Source organism: Hypomesus nipponensis, chromosome 10, assembly GCF_054491055.1.
Source record: "Hypomesus nipponensis isolate SF chromosome 10, ASM5449105v1, whole genome shotgun sequence".
In the NCBI taxonomy this organism is placed as follows: domain Eukaryota; kingdom Metazoa; phylum Chordata; class Actinopteri; order Osmeriformes; family Osmeridae; genus Hypomesus; species Hypomesus nipponensis.
The window spans coordinates 5,127,747-5,148,281 of record NC_140370.1 but is presented as its reverse complement, the minus strand read 5'-3'; the positions used below and the strand labels follow the sequence as shown (position 1 = coordinate 5,148,281).

The window sequence follows — 20,535 nt, the reverse complement described above, 5'->3', positions numbered from 1 at the left end:
TACTTAAGTGCAAAAAAAACATATTAGGCTAATGGCTGTCCATTGTTTATGTTCTTTTTAACATCAACTATTAAAGCTGTTGTAGGCAAGTTTTGCGACGCTAGCTATTTTAGCTTCAATTCCAAACTATTCAAGCAATATCAGGCCTATCCGACCCCTCCCTTCAAAGTCACACCCACAAAACACATGAACAAGTAGAATCAACGGGAGACAGTCTATTCGAAGAGAGAGAGATTTTGAGAGAGCAACTTTTTTTTCTCCACAAATTACCCCATGTCGCATTCGCGTGTAAGAACACACATAACCGTATCGTAATAAACATAAACATGGCTAAAGTAGGCCTACTCACTACTTTGCTCAAAGCGACTCAAAAGCTACTTTGAATATTAGAAAAGCGCTATAAAATTATTATTATTATTAATATTACTTCCAAGCTAGCATGACTGGAACATTCTATAATACAGTTTTAACTGTGAAATCTGGAACTGGATTTATTGCCTGCTCTTTCACTGCCATTCTTGTTCCTCTAGCTCAGTTGTTTGGAATACCTCTGCCTAGACTGGTTGAAAACTACAGTCAGGCACAGTGAGTGCAGGGGTAGAGTGCAGGTAGGCAGGTAGGTAGGTACACAGACATAGCCCGTCCAAACATTAGTCAATTTCATTACAGTCAAACCTTTAGATGTAGCCTATTGGTTGCCATCAAAATGTGAAGTTTATCTTGGTAAATATCACCAAAAGTGCTTCTCAACAACATTGCCTACACCACCTTTAACTCACAGCGCACACATGCGCAGCGAAAAGGTAGATATGATGTGATATGTGATTGAACAGCCTGTAGGCTACATCTTTTGTAACTGAATTGTTGTCAGACATGTATAACCACTGCCTCGCCTGTAGATGGCGTATCAGTTCCTCACAGGCCGGTCAAAGAGCGCCATCATCTGCCTCTATATATATATCGCTCCCCTTGACTGTCTCCTTCACTGAGATAGGCACACGCATCCGGAGCAGAAAATCTATCCGGTCGCTACCCCTGCAGATTGGGAGACAACAGGGACCTTGCAATGATCTCTCTGGAGTTCAATTTCAACGTTTTGACAAGGGATCTGTCGCTTTATTTGGAAAATCAAGTCAAAGTTGGGCTTTTTGGATCTGGTGTTGGACTGTCACTAGTGCTCGGCTTCAGCGCAGCGTATGCCTGCTACTACTTGATATCTGTAGCCAAGGTAGGGTGTCACAGCCGGCTTCTTTTAAGAAGCATAGCCTACCAGTTTAAGTAGAATACATTTTTGCCGGCAATTGTGTTACTCTTCAGTGGTGCACGATTGGGCTTAAATTTAGGTGTGCGCTTCTCTTCTATTGATAGCTTGCTGAAGCTGCATCAGCGGTCGGACAGTAGGCTACCTTAGATTTTGCGGTACATGTGTGGTAATATGGCATCTTTCCAGAGCTACATGCTGTGTCTTTGGCTATGACGAGCGCTACTTGGCGAAATGTAATATTTACTTTAAAATGACATGTTTTTCGACATTTGGGCAACATTTCAAATTGTCCATACAGTAGCCCATATTGTCATTCAATACCTGACACCGCACGTTTAGTCCTTCTAGAATAATTGCAATAGATTTACATGTTGTTATTACTCATGCTGTGGTTGATTTCATATGGGTTACCATTACCATAAGTAATATATTACATATTATATTATATATTAAATGTTAGATACTAACACAGTCTATATGCAGTATAGCCTACCGTAGGCTATATATGTGCATACTGTTCTGTTCTAAACATATATACAACAAGAGCCAGAAAAAAATAGATATGCTGTAAGGTATGCAAAGGAATTAGGGGCCTGTACTGTATCTTATTTGTCCCTCACAAAAGATTACACCAAGAATCGACATTGAAGTTTTCAATTGGAACTCAATCACATTGAGTTCCTTTTCACTTAGATGTTGGCATGCCCAACAAAACACACTGAACACTAGAATTATGACTCATATTGCCCGTAATATCTCATTAATGAAAAGTACATACGTGTTCTAGAAAGTTCTCTTGAGTTTCTACTGTAGCCTACATTTTTTGAAAATAATGTTGAGTGACCTTGGACAGGCACATTTAAAATGATTTTTAAACAGATTTTCTGTAAAATTTTGAGAATATTGTTTGATCTATCATCTCAACTCCAGGATGGGTCAGTAAGACTTCTGTAGAACTTCTCAGTGGAAACATAGAGTACATCCTATTCTTATTTGAATTTTGTTTTCAATTTTACAGAAGCCACAACTTGTCTCTGGTGGGAAGAAGTTTTACCAGTTCCTGAAGGAGCAATGTCCTGTGGTATCAGAAACCTATTACCCCACCTTCTGGTGCTGGGAGAGCCGGATCCAGACTCTACTGAGACCTTTTGTCACGGCTAAACCCGGGGTCAGCTACAGAAAGTAAGACAGTAAGGTCCACAAAGCCATTAAGAGATTTGAATTATCTTTGTGGTGTCATGCCAGACCTTTTACTAACCCATATCACCTTAGGTTCTTCAAAGAACCATCCTTGGGGTTGTGGAACTTCTGTCTGGTTGCTTCCTCATTGGAGATGGCGGTAGTGGTCCAAACTGTGTTACAACTTAAAGAGAGGCAAGGCTCTGTTATAAGAATGGCAGAGGTTTCCATGATTAAAGACTGAAATGACATTTGAGAAATAGGTCAACTTGTGACTAAGTTATATATTTGTTTATGCCCGAAAGCATACCTGAAAATGGCAAAAAGGCCTGTTAACATAAGAGGGACATTTTTCTAGATGTTTTCTTTCAAACTCTTGCGGGTTATGTGTCACCATTGTGAATGATTATTTCTGGAACATGTCCATGTTAGTTGTTTTAAATGTTGTAGTAACATACATACATTTTACTTTGACTGACCCCAGGCTTTCATAGACTTAAAACACAATCGTTACACTGTCCCAGTGGATCGTTCTGTCTCTTGGGTTTCTGCTGAGGGCTTTGTCCTCAGTATGCCCCATATCCGCTGGGACATAAATTACTGGAATGTGCCCTGGAGTGCAAGTCACCGGCACTGTGCTACATTGTTGTTTGGTTTAGTTGTCGGATTAAACATTTGGTTTTATTTTGTGCATGCTGTGATTCAGGTTTCATAACTGGAAACATTCTTGTTCTTAGCCAGGACTTAGTTCAAAAGGGAAAAGGACCTTTTGTGTAATTATGTTGGCTCAGGCCACCTTACCTACTCACATACATTCTGTTGGAGATTAATGACCAGGGTGGCCTATGGCTCCTGCATTCATTAACTGGATTGAAATTAATTACAAGTAAGGAGCGGGATTTGTCCCCTGGCTTGAAGTGGGGTTTGGTCTGTTGTACAGCTGGGTTTTTTGTGAGCTGCATTTCTGCCAGTGAAGGACCTTTGTCAAGGCCTGACGAGGTATTTCAATTCTCTAATGCATTTTTACCACCAGCAGATGCAATTCCAAGCTTCAGTTTGATTGTATGGTAGACTGGCCTTGAACTGAACTCTAAGATGTATCTACCAGACGCATTCACATTGCTTCAATATTTACCTGTCTGCTCTCTAATCAAGCTGATAGATATTCCCACATTGCACAGCGGCGGGTCTTGGCCAGAGACAAAAAGAACAAAAAAACATTCTGACTGGTGACATTTTCAGAGGTTACTATCACTGTGCACCCTGAGGGAACAGATGACCTCTACCCTAATCAAATGTTACCAAGGACAGAGTATCTGAAAGCTGACCAGGTTTTCTGAGAGGACTGTCTGAGTGAAATTCCACTCAGTCCTCTCACCTCAACTTTAGGATTAGCATGTCTTGGACTCCTTCTGTATTGTGACTCTCTCACTCTGCACGAGCTAACTCTTGGCCTCATGGGCTGGCCTTAAGTGCATTTTTAATAATGTTGTCTGTAATTTCATGCCAATCGTGCTTCAACCGTAGCCCACTTGTGTTTCTGTTGCAAGATGAACTGTGCCTGGATTCACTAACCTCAGCTGTCTGCATAGTTGTGTGGCCCAGAAATGGATTCTCCATAAGCTTCCACTGGTTCAGTTCTCTCCCTCCCCACCCCTGTTCTTCTGAGTAGTTCTGTCTTCAATGACTGGGCCATCGCAAGGGAAATAAAGCTCTAGTCAGCAAGATGTGTCCAGGTAGGACCACTGCCAGGCTGTAGGTGGAATTCCTAAGTAACTGCCTGGGATCAAACAGGGAACATTGTAGATATGTGAGAAAGAATTGCGTGTCATGTCATTTCTTTGTCTTTTCATTGCTTTTTGTACCTGTCCACGATGGTTATCTAAATTGTTGGTAGACTGCCAGGTCGGACGCATAACTAGGCCAAATATACTTGTTTCATTATTTAATCCGATGAGGTGTTTAACTGAAGCCTTGTTTCAAAGAGAGTAAGTGTGTGTGTGTGTGTGTGTGTGTGTGAGGAAGAGAGAGAGAGAGAGACAGGGGCAGAGGTTTAGCACGCCCAGATGAATAGGATGCGTGCCGGAACAGTGCTGACTTTATCTGTGTGTCCCGCTTGTCCGCAGTGAGCTCATTAGTGCGGCAGATGGAGGCCAGATCTCTTTGGATTGGTTTGACAACGATGACAGCGCCCCTCACCCCGACCGGGCCTCCCGGCCCACTGTGCTGCTGCTCCCCGGCCTCACCGGTACCAGCCGCGAGTCCTACATCCTGCACATGGTCCAGCAGAGCCGGGAGCTGGGCTATAGGTGGGTGGTTCAGACCCGGAGTTGATTACCGGCTTCAGTCCTGCTCCGCGCTCTGCACTCTCACGCTGTCAATACAGTTTCATTTGCTAGAATACATTATGGAAATAGATCTGTATTGTGACTCACCGCTCTGATTCTATGTAAAAAAAAAGAAGAAAAAAAAGAAGGTGTGCTCCTTCACAAAGGGTGGGCTAAACTGAATGGGACTGGGCTTGGGTTACTTGGGGTGAGCAGTTGCGCAAAGATAAACTCCTCTGTGTCCGATGATGCCGCCTTTGTAAAGAGCTGATCGTAGCACAAGCGCGGAGAGATGCAGAGGGAAGCAGTATTTCATCTCTGTGGAGAAAAAAACGAAAGGAAAAAAAACGTCCCTTCATCTGTTCAACTGCACTCGTTCTTTCAAACGGAGTGTGGAAGGAAAGGTGTGTGTGTGTGTGTGTGTGGGGGGGGGGGTGTTAGGTAGGCAAACTCAGCATCTTCTGGCCTCACCACCGTCCCACTAGCTTAATGAATTACAGCTTACTGGTACGAGCTTTGCAGCTTAGCCAAAGCAGCATCCTACTCCAGTGTGTGCTGCAGTGAATGGACGCAGGCACCCCCTTACACAACAGCCCCGGTGAAGCCCCACCCCTCCTCGGCTGAGCTGTACGGATAGAAACAGCAGGTCTGACACCCCCAGGTAATAGATGGCGAAGGACAGACGTGAGGAAATGCAGCCACCGTTTCAGTACAAACACAAGGGCACAGCTGTGTGTCTCACTTAGGAACCCACCCTATTCCCTAGTCTATACCTGCAAGGTGCATTTATTATAACAAGGTATTTGGGGCAGCGTGTTCCTCTGAGTGCAGAAAAGCTGGAGCTGGCAGTGACACAGTGTCTGTGAACTTACAGATAAGTCTGCAGGGTGAAATCAAAAGAGTTGCTAGAAGGGAAATATGTTTTGAGAATCACGTGTCATTTGTGGAATCCCCAAAATATTAGGTCAAATGTGGATTTGTGAGTTTTTGCTCCTGACTTTTTCAGATGTGTGGTCTTCAACAACAGAGGGGTCTCCGGTGAAACGCTCTTGGTAAGAATCAAAAGATAATTACAATTCCCAATGCATGGTTACATAATAATATGTAATTATTACTGGCCAGTCTGTAGTGGCACAAGGATGCGCGACCCTTATTCAAACATCCACTTGGTATGCCACATTGTCATTAACAGAGTTTCAGTACAAATTCCATTCCAGAGACATGTTTTCTTTCCTGTGTCATTGTTCACTCTCCTTTATAGATCTGATACAGTACAATCTTAGTCCTGTTTTTCCTGTTCCGACCCTATTAACCAAAACAAACAGATGTGTGAGGGGGGAAGCATGTCCTATAGACGACAGGACGCGCAGAAATGTAGCTTCTCGGTCCCTCAGGCATCATATGTGACCCACGAGAAGGTCAGTCAAATAGCAGACAACGTTGTCCCATAGCACGGTTTAAGTTGCACGTGAAGAGAGTTTCTGCACAGAGAAATGACCTTGCCTTGTCCTGACGGGGAACGTGGAGCTCTGACACTTACAGACTAACGGTTCGACACAGTCGTGTCTGTGCCCGCAATTAACCCAGTGTCACCCTGAGGTGTCATCGTGTCCATGAATGGCTGTTCTGTGTCTTTTCATACTCTATTTTCAGTCACGCGCGCACACACACACACACACACTCGCACACACACAACTCCAGAACAAAACGGTGCTATAAATGAATCGACGTTCCTACACAACATGACAGGCAGTGCCACCAATAGTATGATATAGTCTGAATACAGTACATTTATAAAGTTACCCCCCCACACACACACACACACTACCACCACCCCTGCCCCCCCACCCCTTACGGTGAAGCCATATGAAGAAGAGGGTGAGAGAGGATTTATTTTCTCTTTCAATTGCGCTGTGGAATGATGCTGCATTTTATGCAAATGACTTAGCATTCATACGCTGTTGTGAGTGTTTTCTCTGTGTTCAGCCAGTGTGAATGTGTTCCATTGTCTAAATAGGCGGATGTATTAGAATGCCCCTCTGTGAATAGGACCCTGTGGCTGAAAGGCTACTTCAAGTCCTCATGCCCTAATTCTAGACCTCTGGAATAGCGTTTGGCTACAGCTCACTGTACAAAGTTGATCAATGGGAATCATAATCTCTGTTGAAGATTATTTCTGGCATGACTGTACAGATATCTGTTCAGTTTCTGAGATTTTGTTTTGCGTCTGGTATTGGTAGTCCACTTGTAAGGGTGGAAGTCGAGAAGAGAAACTCCATTAGACTGCAGAAACAGCCCTGACTTAGCAATCTGCTTCATGAATATTAAGACGAGGCTACAAGAGTCAATATGCACGAGGAACAGATCTTGTTAAATGGACTTGAAGGGTGCAGTGATGTGTTTTGCTTATAAAGTGGAAGCAAGTTGCTTTTTTGAGCTTTGCCTAAGTGCCAAAAAGTCCTGCACTAGACGAGACTAACAATTTGTTTAAATGTCATTCAATCCCCTCTCACTTTCCATCGCTTAGCTGGTTTTGCCAGTCAAATGGTCATATATTTGACTTGCCCTGACCTCAGTGACCCGTTAATATGCTGCATGTCACCAGAGTCACGACAGGTCATGTGCTTCACGTTTCTTCATGAGAAGAAAGGGTATACAAATCGAGATGTCCTGTTTGTAAAGAGTGACTGTGACTCCTGTCTACCTCAGACTCCCAGAACCTACTGCGCTGCCAACACAGAAGACTTGGAGGCTGTCATCGAACACATCCAATGGACCAACAAGGCTGCGCCTCTCATGGCTGCTGGCGTCTCCATGGGCGGGTAAGTGAAGTGTGAATATCTTGAACCCCTGCTGTTTGTGACCAGCTTTGAGAGGGCTTCGTTTTATTGCAGTGTCACAGGGAACTGCAGGACAGAGCTCAAGTTCCCTGTTTCTGTTTGTCAAAGAGAACACAGAGTCCTCTGCAGTCCGGAGAGCATTTAATACGCTTCGTAGCAATACGTCGAAATCTCTCTGAAGTACATGAGCTCCTAATGAGAGTTAGTTACTCTGAGGATATTGGATTTGGTTTTAGAGAGAAAGAACGCAGTGTAAAGTCTTTCAGCCTTCTCCGTGCACACGCTGGTTTTCACACTGTAATCCCTGCTGTAAAAATGCTTTTGGAACATTACTCAATCCTACCCCCCCCCCCCCCCCCAACCCGCACCTCTGTCCCCCTCCTCCTCCTCCTCCCTCTTCCTCCCCTCCCAGGATGATGTTGGCCAACTACCTGGGTAGGAAGGGCCGTGAGACCTGTCTGAAGGCCGTGGTGGTCTTCTCTGCTGGCTGGGATGTGTTTGAGTGCACCGCCTCGCTGGAGAAGCCCCTGGACCGCTTCCTCTTCAACTCCTACCTCACCAGCTGCCTGCAGGCCTCCGTGGACAGGTCAGCCTCCCACCCCCCCGTCCCCTCTGTCCCCAGTCCGACCCCACGGGGGGGGGGGGGGGGATTAGCACAGTTTAGCCGCTAGCGCATGGCGCCCGGCTCCAGAGGTCGTTCAGGGCGGGGTGGCGTATTTTTCCACTCGTCTGCTAGTTTGCCGGTCTTTTTTTATTCCCTAATCCTAAAGTTGCAAGGAGTTTTTCAAACTGCCAAGCCATCCCCACAGGGTGGAATAGCAGGTGTGCTTGGAACTGTAAAAGCGTATTGGGCTACCTTTAAGCGCATTGTTTGGTAATTACATTTTTTGGTAGGTGATTATATATGTTTGTTTTTTTTGTATCTGACCTCCAGACACAGACCTGTGCTTGAGAAGTGTTACGACATTGATCATGTGATGAAGGTAGGACACTGCCCATTGACTTCACTGGCATCTGTCGTACGATGCCTGGTTCATGACAAGGTTCATTTCTGAAGGCTGATATGTTGTAGAATGAATGTCCATGTCTCCACCTAACCTGACATGATCTGGAATCTCTCTCTCTGTAGGCTAAGACCATCAGGGAGTTTGATACCAGGTTCACGTCTAAGATGTTTGGATATCCGACCAATGATGACTACTACCGTGATGCCAGTCCTGTGCACAGGCTGAAATCTGTGCAGGTACCAATGCTGTGTCTGAACGCAGCAGACGATGTCTTTTCCCCCTGCCATGGTGAGTCCCTGGGCTTAGTCCTCATCTAGGCACGCATGTGTTTTTGTCAGTGTAAAACGACATATTATGCAGTATGTCTGGTTTGTGTTGTCTGTGGGGATCCTTATGAACACTGCTAACGCGACACTGCTAACTGCTTGGTGTGGTTCCCAGCCATTCCAGTGGAGGCGGTGAAGCAGAACCCCAACCTTGCCCTCCTCATCACCTGTCATGGCGGCCATATTGGCTTTCTGGAAGGCCTCTGGCCCAGACAGAGCACTTACATGGACCGTGTTTTCAAGCAGTTTGCCAAGGCTGTCATAGAGCAGGGCAGCCGACTCCAAGACCTGTCTTGCTAGTGGGGTTGGGCCCCAATGTCCCCTTCCTTCCTCCTACTTTCCTCCCTCCTTCCTCGTCTACCACAAGCAAAAAAAAGTTGTTTTCTGTTTTTTAAGGGCACATCGCAATACAACATGTTCACGGATGTAGTTATCCAAACATTTGTTAAATTTGTGTACATAACCATGCATTTATATGCTTCTTGAAAACAAAAGCATAAATGTTCTTGTTAATGTTTAAAAGATAATGTACTAATCTATTGTTCGGTTGCGCTAGCTAATTATGGGATCATCATGTGCAATTACTTTTATTTTAAGCTGCTACATATAATGTTTCATTCTTTTCTTTGTGTGGTACATGAACAAGTGAAGTGAATACCTTCAAAGCATCTCATGCCTGATGCCTGTTTTAGCAGGCTTGGCTAAACTTGCAATACTTTCCATAAAACGTTGAAGATTGTCCTAAAGTGGTGTCAAGCCTGCTGAAACAGTTTCAGTAGCCTGCAGGAAGAACTTCTATGTCCACGACACTCAATTTGCAAACAGTGTGGTACGGACAGGAAAATCAATTGACCAGCCCTTCAGATTGAACCTGGTTGATTTGTGAAGAAATGAAGAAAATGTTTAAATATTATGTGTAGTACCAAGTTAACAGCAGTACTGTATTATCACTATATGACTTGAGTCATTCCCTCTCTTTCTGTCCATTTCCTTGAAAACGTCATCGTAGAAATGTAGTCCTCAGGGATTTGATTTATTTACTCATAGAACCCATACATTGTTTTGAATCCTTCCTACCTAATCACAGTATGTTCTCTTAAAACCTTCTGCATGCACTTTTTTAAATCAAATTCTTTGTGTAGGCTACACCAAATAGCTGTACTCTGTATGTTAATGAATTCATTAATGACAAGGAATGTGAAATTGCACTATTTCTTTTAGAATATCATGCCTCTAATTCCTTCTTGCAAAGGCACCACATTTCAGTGTAGAGTTACCCAAACGGCCTAAAGAACTATCATGCAATTATCACTGGGAAGCCCTTGACTTACTGTTGAGACTTAAACGTCTAATTTGCCAGTATCTACACTTCTTCACTTTGCTTATAAAATATTTGCTGAGCACCAATTTAAAACCTCATGTTAGAATGAAGGTGCTAGATGCTGTGATGCGAATAACTAAGGTTTAACCTAAGCAAGTGTGTGAGTTGTACGCTGGCAACAATTTGATGGGGGATGTAATTATAGGGTGGTTGCCAGGTTTTTTCTCCTTTCGCCAACAATGATATTGGAGCTGGCTACCTTAAAGGAGTTGGCTGAAGAGACAGACCTGCGCCCAGGCTTTCTTCCCTGCACTCTATAGAGGATTCTAAATCCTGTTCCAGGGAGGTTTGTATGTTAGTTTGTTCTGTCTAGTGGCCATTGAGAAGCATGTGTCTCATTGTCGACATGTCCTGAAACCTTACGACTAACACCACACCGTAACCAGTAGCACAAAGGACATGTGTTTATAACCATTTTGTATATCAAAGAAGACATTCAACATGCGCAGCAATAAGATTTTAAGATGAAATTGTCTATGTAGTACAAGTCCTGGTATATGCACATGTATCACGATGCGTGTATTATGCTGTATTTAATAAATTATTAAATGAAGCATAAAGTGCATTTGTCTGCTGTCTCTGTTGTTTCCCTAAGGACCAGCTAGGTAATGCGTTTCTTCAAATGAGTTTACCTTCCGTCTCTGACTGCTTAGGTTTGATTGACCGACTCCATTGCTCAGGGGTAGGGAGTTATTCTACTACTGTTATGCTGCCACATCTGTTCTCATTGGTAGACTGCCTGTCACAACAGTGTTCAATCATCCCCTTCCTTCCTCCCTCCCTCCCTCCCTCCCTCCCTCCCTCCCTCCCTCCCTCCCTCCCTCCCTCCCTCCCTCCCTCCCTCCCTCCCTCCCTCCCTCCCTCCCTCCCTCCCTCCCTCCCTCCCTCCCTCCCTCCCCCCCTCCCTCCCTCCCCCCCTCCCCCCCTCCCCTTCCCCCCTCCCCCCCTCCCCCCTCCCTCCCTCTCCCCCTCCCCCCTCCCTCCCTCCCTCCCTCCCTCCCTCCCTCCCTCCCTCCCTCCCTCCCTCCCTCCCTCCCTCCCTCCCTCCCTCCCTCCCTCCCTCCCTCCCTTTACTTCCTTCTTTTGTTTCTCCCTTCCTTACATTCGTCTATTCCTCCTTCTCTCCTTCACTCCTTTCCTCTTCCCATCCTTTTTATAATGTGTTTCCAGGACACCAGTAGAAAGGGTAGTTGTGTGCACATGGGCCCTTGATCCTGGGTCGGCGGAGGACTTCACCCCTCGTGACACAGAGTCGTCCGGGGCTGCAGGTGGTGCTTGACAGTTTGCCATGGGAGCTGGCTTATCATGTAACCCGCGTGTCACAGGGTCAGGGACCTACCACCCATCTGTCACTTTCTCTCTCCGTGGCAACACTGCTTTTTGGTGGGACACATCCTCGTCCTCATTGGCTGGCCAGAATGTGCTCCGGAGCCGCGCTGAATCTTTCGACTGTTCTACTAATCCCCTCTAGTAAGCCCAGGGACAGCTGGGTGTTGGGTTCTGCTAAATAGTTATGGAAGGCTGGGAGTCATTACAGCAGATAGAGGCAGGAGGCAGATGGATGTCCTGTTGGTCACCATTCATCACAGTGAATCACATTGTCGTGTAATACCTCCAAGGGCACAACTTCACTCCCTTGTCTCTGTGTATGACAGACAGCTCTTATGATGGGGACCAGACAGCTGACCAAATGGCTTCACAGTTTCCAAGATTAAATAAGGTGTTCTGCTTCTAGGTCGGTGTGGCTGACACGTCATACTTTAATCATGTGAGGATTCTGTTAAGTACCACATCGCCCTTAGGCACAACAGTTCAAATGAGATTCCAGAGAGCGGGAACGTTCCACACTGTCACTGATTTTGACCCCTTTCCAACGTGGCATTTTTTTTACAGGCATGCGCAAGATCAATTCTCTATCTGGAATAATGCAATCGCGAATGCACCAGCTTTTAACACTGAAAGTAGCAAATGTACTTGCCAGACATACTTGACATACTGCAAATACACGATTCATTTAGGAGTTGTCTTCACACTTCCTTCAACGATGTTTGGAGGCAGGTCCTGGAGAGAGTGGGCCTCTCTGATCCACTGTGCTCGCACGTCCCAACGGTGCAGGTAGCACATGCGTTTAGGAATCAGTACAGTGGGCCCTCGCCTGCTCTTCCCTAGCCTCCTCCCACTGCAGACTCTTTAAATAGCCCGGTGTTACACCACACAGGGGTCGGAGGTCGATGAGACACCGTCACAGTATTACCGCCCCACACATCGGAAATAGGGCGGCCCACGAACACGCACCATGCGCACTCTTCAACCCACCTGCCTCGCGTGACTGTAGAGCTAGGGCCAACCACTACCGCACTCTGCACTGAAAGGCTATTTATGCTCTTCATAACAGTCGCTGGCATCCTTGATTTGGCTCTATGGATTCTGTCTGTGTCAGGAGGGGGGGGGGGGGGGGGGTCAGGGAATAGAGAGACGTAAGGAGAGAGGTAAGGGAGGGAGAGAATAGGTTCAAATAAAGATGTCAAAAGTTCATTCCCACGTGTACAATTGTAATGTCACTTTATTACATTCAATAATTTCCAAAGACAAAAGCATGTTACCAAAGTTCACATGTTCACAGCCCACAACAGTAAACATGAGGTAGATCACTGGGATTCTACAGGGTCACAAGCCTCTATCAAGACACACACGCACAACACATGATGCTTCAGTAAAGATTGAGAGAAGCAAATTGCATAAGTTATGTGTTCAATTATCTACAAACAATACACATTCTATAGGTCAAAGGAGTTCATCAACACTGACTGTCTTTTACCAGTGGAGTAATCAATTATTATTTTTGGGGTGTCTTTGTTCAACGTTTCAGTGATCAATAATTTTTGCTGCTGGCAAGTTGTATAGTGCAAGTTCACATTTCCTTCCTCTTAGACATTCAGTAGATATAAGACTTATTCTCTTGGGTTTTGTGCAAAGTCTCCTGGGATGATGTTGAAGAGTGCACAATCCCTAGACATTAGCTAGCTCACCATGCAATCAAAATTACACTTCAAAATGATTATCAGTCCAAAATGCTTGTCGAATAAATAAGAATCCCTCGTATTTGGACCCGATTTTCATTTTCAATAAAAATCCAATATGACAATGGTGAGGGATCCAGACACATGGTAAGAATACATCTTAGGTAGACTCTTTTCGCCTTGGCAAACCCAGAATGCAGAAAAGACATTATGTTCCAAAATACTGATAAAAGTGACACAATACTAAAAATATCAGTAACCCTCTGCTGGGATCAGGTTGAATTAATATATTAATAATGTAAACAGAGCTTTTCACAACAGACAGTCGTCCTAGATCTCCCTTCACTCTTCCCCATGCCCAGAATTGATGCTTCTTCCCACTCCACGATGATTCTCCATTCTGATTTGTCCGTGAAGGAGCGACTCAAACTAACAGTCAAATCTACGTAACAACACCATCACATATAAGGCATATTCTTTGGACAACCCTGTGCAGTAATATATAAAAACATTCCTACTCGCTTTCAAGTATATGAATTGACCTTGTCATCTGTTGATAACAGCTTTACTGTTCTTTGATTATCCTTGGTTTGAGGGAGAAACCCTGTCAGTTAAAACTAGATTAAGGTATACGGGTAGTGTCAACAGCAATTAATACTATCAGGCATACCTCACTCAAGAATGCTACGGAGGCATGCTCTGGAGATTGTACCGGTGCTTATTGTAAATCCATGACATGTTGGCATCTGCAACTCAGGGGCTTCTGATTGGTTAAGCTCTGGCTTGCCCTCGCTCCATGTATTGGTCAAAATCAAATCTGCCAGTAATGATTTCTTCAGATCAACTTTTGTCCAATCCTAAACTGGTACATGTAAACCTAAAAGACCATGAATGCAATGCTAGAAATCCAAGATGCCTTGGCCATCCTGACATTTAGTCAACTGTAATGTTGAAGCCTAACTGTTAGCGGACACAGAAAATATGTATGCCAGAGGTTGAAGGGTGGAGCATGAGCAGAGGGGAGTACGTTCTGCGCAGAGACTGAGGGCAAGGTGCAGAGAGGCTGTCTTTGGTGGGGCTTGTAAAGGGTATCGACTTTGGCTCGTAATAAAAAAACACCTTTACAACGTACACAGAGGGGAAAACTGTCGGTTTACCCCCTAGAACATACGTTTCGTTTTTCCGTCTCATTTCAAAACCCTGAGATAGACATGCACATCCAGGCACACACGAGGAACCTCGGCCACGCTCGAAGCTTACAATCCTCAAACGAGTCCCGTTATCGATGAGAGTCCCTTCTTTTTGCAGGAAACACAACCAAAATAAGCAGCAAAGTCTTTGAGTTTGTGACATGCTCAGATTGGGGCGGGCTAAATCAAAGTTCCAGATAAGACGGGTATTGAAGCCCTCTGTTCCATAGCGCCCTATGATCGTGGCTGTGGGGGAGGAGAGATATCAGAGGGTAGGGTCCCAGCCACGTCTCATGGCATCATGCCCCAATATCCCCCTCTCTCACTGTGGACGTTTAGAGTCTTGACTGCTGGGGTCAGCGGGAGTCCTCCGGCCTGCCTGCTGTCTGGAGGGGGGGGGGGGTCAGGCCAGGGCTGCTCCGGGTTGCCCTGGTCAAATGTGGCGGCCAGTCAGGAAGTAGAGAGGCCGGTCCTCACTGCAGTTGGCTGTTTGGAACTCGTCCCTCAGACGAAACTGCCACTCGTCCTCCAGCTCCAGGCGGACGATGGTCTGCCGCAGGGAGCTGCGGTCCTGGCAGATCACACACAGTGTGGCACCTACGCACGGGGTCAAAAGGTCACGGATCAGTTGACCAATAAGAGAGAGCGAGCACGACATCCACTTGGGAAGTCAGCCAGTGTAGACCCAAGCTCATGTGAGACTCGCACCAAGCACCACTGAACAAGTATGTGTCTGCGTGCGGTGCTTTAGGGTACACTTTTATGTTCAACCAGACGTCTCTGAAGCAGTCGATTTGCGGTTACCTTTGAGAAAGCGGAACTTCTTGAGGAGGCTGGAGACCACAAAGGAGTCACACAGGTAGAGGAGCAGCCCGCTGAACACCAGGCCCTGATGGTCCAGGTTAGTGGAGTGGGTGCGAGAACTCACGTAACACACCGATACCTGTAGGCAGAAACACACTCTTTAGGTTACAGTTTAAGGTCAAGACTACATTGACATTTCATTTACATTGAGTCATTTAGCAGACGCTCTTATCCAGAGCGACTTACAGTGAGTACAGGGACATTCCCCCTGAGGCAAGTAGGGTGAGGTGCCTTTCCCAAGGACACAATGTAATTTGGCTAGGCCGGAAATCGAACCAACAACCTTCTGATTAATAGCCTGACTCCCTTACCGCTCAGCCATCTGACCCAGACTAACTGTCCCCACTGGATAAACCGAAGCCCAAACCTACCCCCCACCCTACAGTAATCCCTCTCTCCTACCTCCTGGCCAATGTTGAGGTAGCTGTCGATGGACAGCACTGGGTTGCTGCCGTTGTTGACGGCCTTGGGGAAGAGCCTGCTGCTGCAGCTCTGGAGGAACTTCTCCAGGAGGAACTGAGCCGGGGCGGCCAGGAGGGTCTGCTCACTGTCTGGAGCGCACACGTACTGGGCCGGGCTGATGGGGGCTGGGTTCTCCAAGCCCTGTAGAGAGAGAGAGAGAGAGAGAGAGAGAGAGGGGGGGGGAGAGAGGGGGGGGAGAGGGGGGGGGCAGAGAGAGAGACAGAGAGAGAGAGACAGAGAGGGGGGAGAAGGGGGGGGGGAGAGAGAGAGAGGGGGGGGGAGGGGGGGCAGAGACAGAGAGAGAGAGAGAGAGGGGGGGGGAGAGAGAAAGACAGAGAGAGAGAGAGAGAGAGAGAGAGAGAGAGAGAGAGGGGGGAGAGAGAAAGAGGGGGGGGGGCAGAGAGAGAGAGGAAGAGAGAGGGGGGGAGGGGGGGCAGAGACAGACAGAGAGAGAGAGAGAGGGGGGGAGGGGGGCAGAGACAGACAGAGAGAGAGAGACATGAGGACATGCTGAGGTTAGCTGATGGGGGTGAGAGACACAAACCATCACTGACACCAGGTGCTGTCCTTTACACTTACAGTGCAAGAGGGGAGACGTACAATCAGCTTGGGTTTGACCAGGAAGTCCTTGTGTCCCCCAAATGGAATGTGCTTCTTCATCAGGCTGAAGTGGTTGAAACGACACAGAAGCAGACCGCTGCTGTTGACCCGCAGGTTGAAGTCCACTTCCTCGCAGTTGTACCTGCACACACAAACACACATACACACACACAAACGTTTCATTACAGCAAACATCAAAAATAACAAAGGATTCAAATCGCATACAGAAATACACCACACGCATGCACACAAACACACAGACACAAACTCACCTGTTGAGGTCATACTGGACATTCTGGGTGAGGTCGACGTTGAGCATGATGAAGTCGTGGAGATGGCAGCGGGAGAAGGCGGGGCTAGCCGGCCGGCGGGCCAGAGAGCTGCTCCACTTGCGGACGCCACACACGGCGTACTGCACGATCTTGGGCGTGGTCTCCATGTGCTGCAGGACCATCTTCAAGGACACGTTGGTAAGACCGGCGCCCGAGTCCGCCGTGTCGCTACGCGGGGGGGGGGGAAGGAGGAGGCGGGCGTCAGAGTGCATGTGCGTGTACGTCACCTGAAGTACCAGTGTCTCTCTCTCTCTTTCTCTCTCTCTCCCTCTCTCTCCCTTTCTCTCTCCTTCTCTCTCTCTGCCTCTCTCTTCCTTCTCTCCTCTCTCTCTCTCTCTCTCTCTCTCTCTCTCTCTCTATCTCTCTCTCTCTCTCTCTCTCTCTCTCTCTCTGCCTCTCTCTCTCTCTACCACGCAGCCATGGTGGAATCCTCACAGAGAGAACCCCTCCTCCCCTCTCTCGTACCTGGTTCCCTCATTGCTCGGGCCATGGGCATTCCACAGCACACACGAGTCGTCCATCATGGCGATGAAGGGCCAGACATCCTGCCGCTTCACTCCTTGCTCCTCCAGTCGATTCCTCTCCAGCTCCAGGTTGTGATAGGACAGCTCCTTGATCATAAAGCGAGTCGCGCCTGGGACAATGGTAAGAGATTATATTTAGATGGAGGCTTCAGTGGGTGTATGTGTGTGTGTGTGTGTGTGTGTGTGTGGGGAAGGTTGTCATATTCTAGCTCAGGCCATTTGGTTTTGCTGCAAGTGTAACTTGTATAAGAGACTTTTCACTTCTAGTTCACGCACCTTGGTCAATGATGATCAGGGTGTGTTGGGTCAGAGGAAAGCTTCATGTTAGATCAGAGTTTGGAGCCCCCAGAGGAAGCACAGTATCCCTGTAGCTCCAACTCACGGGACCTTCTAAAGGTATTCTATCTTTACTGCTCCTGTCCACTCATAAACTGGTTTCTTTCAATGTGTTTACATCCCAGGCTACTGACCTTATATGTGATTGGAAGTCAGACTACTGGGCTGTTTATCAAGCTCTTACCCATTGGTTGCCATAATGTTTACCTTTCACCTACAAGCAGCATTTTGAGCCAAGATGTGATCAGTGTAGATACAGTAGATATTGACAGAGATATGGATACAGTGTGTGTTCTGTGAGGGTCACAGACTGCTATGATGCCTTGCTTTCAGCAAAGACAGATTGCAGGGAATGTAACTATATCTGAACTTCAGAAACAACTTCTACTGCTATGTACATGTAATACATGTGTAAATAAATACTCATAGTGTCAGCCTAACTTTGCAAACGTATTTTTAATTCAAGAGTGAAATACACGGCTCATAATGTCTCCCCAAACAGGGTATGTTGCAGGGTATATTTTGGTCCTCCCTTCAAAATCTCCCAAACCTTTACCCTATTTATACCCTTATCCAACTGAGTCTGGCTATTGACACATGACACGCTTTCTTACCGACTCCCGAGCTGTTAAACATGGCAGGCAGGACCAGCAGGATGTGGTTGGGCCAGTACTTCCTGTAGAAGGGCATCTCGTACTGCTTGACCACCAGGATGTGCAGGTGGGCGGCGCCCTGCATGGCGTGGAAGATGTTGAGCAGGCCGTGCTCCTGACGACCCGTGGTGGGGGTGAAGATGGGGCTCTTCAACGTGTCGTGCTCCTGGAGACACACAAACACACACGGTCACGCACACAGACACACACAGTCACAGTCACGCACACAGACACACACACAGTCAAGCACACAGACACACACACACAGACACGCACACAGACACACACACACACACAGTCACGCACACAGACACACACACACAGTCACGCACACACACACACACAGTCACGCACACAGACACACACACACACAGTCACGCACACACACACAGTCACACACACACACACAGTCACGCACGCACACACACACACACACACACACACACAGTCACGCACACAGACACACACACACACACACAGTCACACACACAGGCGTGACCTCCCATCGTCCTGTGAGGCAGCCTCGACGCTCTCCGTTTCTACGACCTTTCAGCGCTAATGAGGAGACGCTGCGGGGAAGGAATGTCGCTTGGACATCCGATGTCTAAACTGGAGAACGGCAGAGCAGCTCTCGCCCACGGTGCTGAGATTCTCCAGTATCAGGCCCCGCTGGTCGGCGAGGCCCTGCAGAGACCCAGGTGCTGGGAGGAGGGGCTCCATCGCCTTGGCCCGCTTCGCCGCGCTCCTTGTGCTGATCCCCCCCCCCCTCCCCCATCCTCTCCCCACCCCCCCCCTCCCTTCCCCCCCTCCCTCCCCCCCATCCCCTCCCTCCCCCCCTCCCTCCCTCCCCCCCTCCCCCTCCCCCTCCCCCCCTCCCCCCTCCCCCTCCATCCTCACCTTGGTGGAGACCAGGGGCAGGCGCATGCTCTCCAGGTGGCTGCCCTGCTGACTGAAGATGAAATGCTGCTCCTTGTCTTTGGGGATGATGAAGTGCAGCTGGACCTCCTCTCCCAGCATGGAGGAGCAGAAAGTGAAGGCGTGGAACGTGCACTCGGCCAGCTGAGCACACACACACACACACACACACACACACACAGCATCGTTAACACGTCTGCTTGCTTCTCCCACGTTTCAGGAGCACTTTGGCGTCAAGTGAATTTTGGCCCTCAACAATGCTTTGCGTAGCGTGTCGCTCAAAGGCAAATTGGATTGACTGGGTGTTCCAAATTCCATAACAAGTATTACTGGAAGAAATAACCCGGCAATAAGTACAAGAACTCAATCAAAACCGAGCTGAACAAACAATTGCCATGTGATCAGTGTCATAAGTTCACTGGGTCACCACAGCCCACGTACCTGTGTCACAGGGCCGGCTTCACAGTAGTGGTGGCACTGCTCGCAGTGGTGAAAGGCATTGTGGGCCGCGAACATGCTCAGACGAATGGACACCGTCTCTCTTTTGGCAGGCTGGCTCTCTCCTTCCAGTTTGGGATCTGCATAGCAGTGATTACAGTTGTAACACACATGCTTCTATGTGGACCGGGACGCAAGCTCGTTTTCAACTTGTGAGAAAAAGTATTTGGTATTCCGACTGACCTTTCAAGGATGTTGGCATCTTGTCTGTGTAAACAGGGCTGACACTCTTGAATTTGGGGTCTCGAGGGAAGAGGTCAAAGGGCAGCTTGCGTATCTCCTCGACGTCAGGCCACTGGCTGCCAACAGGCGGGCCCTCTGACATGTCGCTCATCGCTGGAATACAGGACATGCACACACCACGCATCAAGCGTTTAATACCTGCAGACACGGCAAATGCCGCGGAGTGACACTGAGACGAGAGGCGTGCTCTCACCTTCCCCTATCTCCTCCTCGTCATACACATCCACCTCTAAGAGTCGGACCAGCATGCGGAACAGGATGCGGAGAAACTGCAGGTAGGCTCCTGTCTTCCCCACCTGCGAGGATCAGAGAGATGGACGGGGGAAGTCAGTCGCCCGCGTGACAGCAGCTATTCCTGCTGCGCACGCACCTCACATCTACCACTGCTCTCAGGGAACGTGTTGTTTTTTCCCCGGCACCGTGCTTTACATTTTCACGGTTATATTTTCGATGCTCTGATTAAAAGCACAGCAGAAGATCAAATATTGATAGTGCATAGTTCTACAGTGTGTCTGTGGTCAGAGCCAAAGAACAGACAGTATCTCCTAGCCACATTGCCAAGCAACCACATAAT

The 20,535-nt window shown here is 47.5% G+C and overlaps 2 protein-coding genes across 7 annotated transcripts in view; one reads left to right on the top strand and one right to left on the bottom strand.

The window, feature by feature from the left end:
* The first annotated feature begins 1,001 nt into the window (after window positions 1–1,001).
* Window positions 1,002–10,848, top strand: abhd3 (abhydrolase domain containing 3, phospholipase). The gene is made up of 9 exons (XM_084707739.1): window positions 1,002–1,228; window positions 2,283–2,446; window positions 4,570–4,752; window positions 5,777–5,822; window positions 7,480–7,592; window positions 8,023–8,196; window positions 8,545–8,593; window positions 8,740–8,905; window positions 9,059–10,848. The coding sequence occupies exons 1-9, from the start codon at window positions 1,067–1,069 to the stop codon at window positions 9,241–9,243; spliced, it is 1,242 nt and encodes a 413-aa protein (XP_084563865.1). The 5' UTR covers window positions 1,002–1,066; the 3' UTR covers window positions 9,244–10,848.
* A 2,021-nt stretch (window positions 10,849–12,869) lies between these two features.
* Window positions 12,870–20,535, bottom strand: part of greb1l (GREB1 like retinoic acid receptor coactivator) — a 41,057-nt gene continuing 33,391 nt past the window's right edge. For 5 of the 6 annotated variants that reach the window (XM_084707385.1, XM_084707386.1, XM_084707383.1 and 2 more), the window contains 11 exons: window positions 20,155–20,257; window positions 19,902–20,054; window positions 19,662–19,798; window positions 19,203–19,364; window positions 18,267–18,471; window positions 17,258–17,426; window positions 16,733–16,960; window positions 16,440–16,602; window positions 15,801–16,001; window positions 15,339–15,477; window positions 12,870–15,131 (listed from right to left, as the gene is read on the bottom strand). In XM_084707385.1, the coding sequence (XP_084563511.1) occupies window positions 14,968–15,131; window positions 15,339–15,477; window positions 15,801–16,001; window positions 16,440–16,602; window positions 16,733–16,960; window positions 17,258–17,426; window positions 18,267–18,471; window positions 19,203–19,364; window positions 19,662–19,798; window positions 19,902–20,054; window positions 20,155–20,257 (1,824 nt within the window). In that variant the 3' untranslated portion in view covers window positions 12,870–14,967. The remainder of the gene's footprint in view (window positions 15,132–15,338; window positions 15,478–15,800; window positions 16,002–16,439; window positions 16,603–16,732; window positions 16,961–17,257; window positions 17,427–18,266; window positions 18,472–19,202; window positions 19,365–19,661; window positions 19,799–19,901; window positions 20,055–20,154; window positions 20,258–20,535) is intronic. The other variant, XM_084707389.1, reaches the window with a different exon arrangement.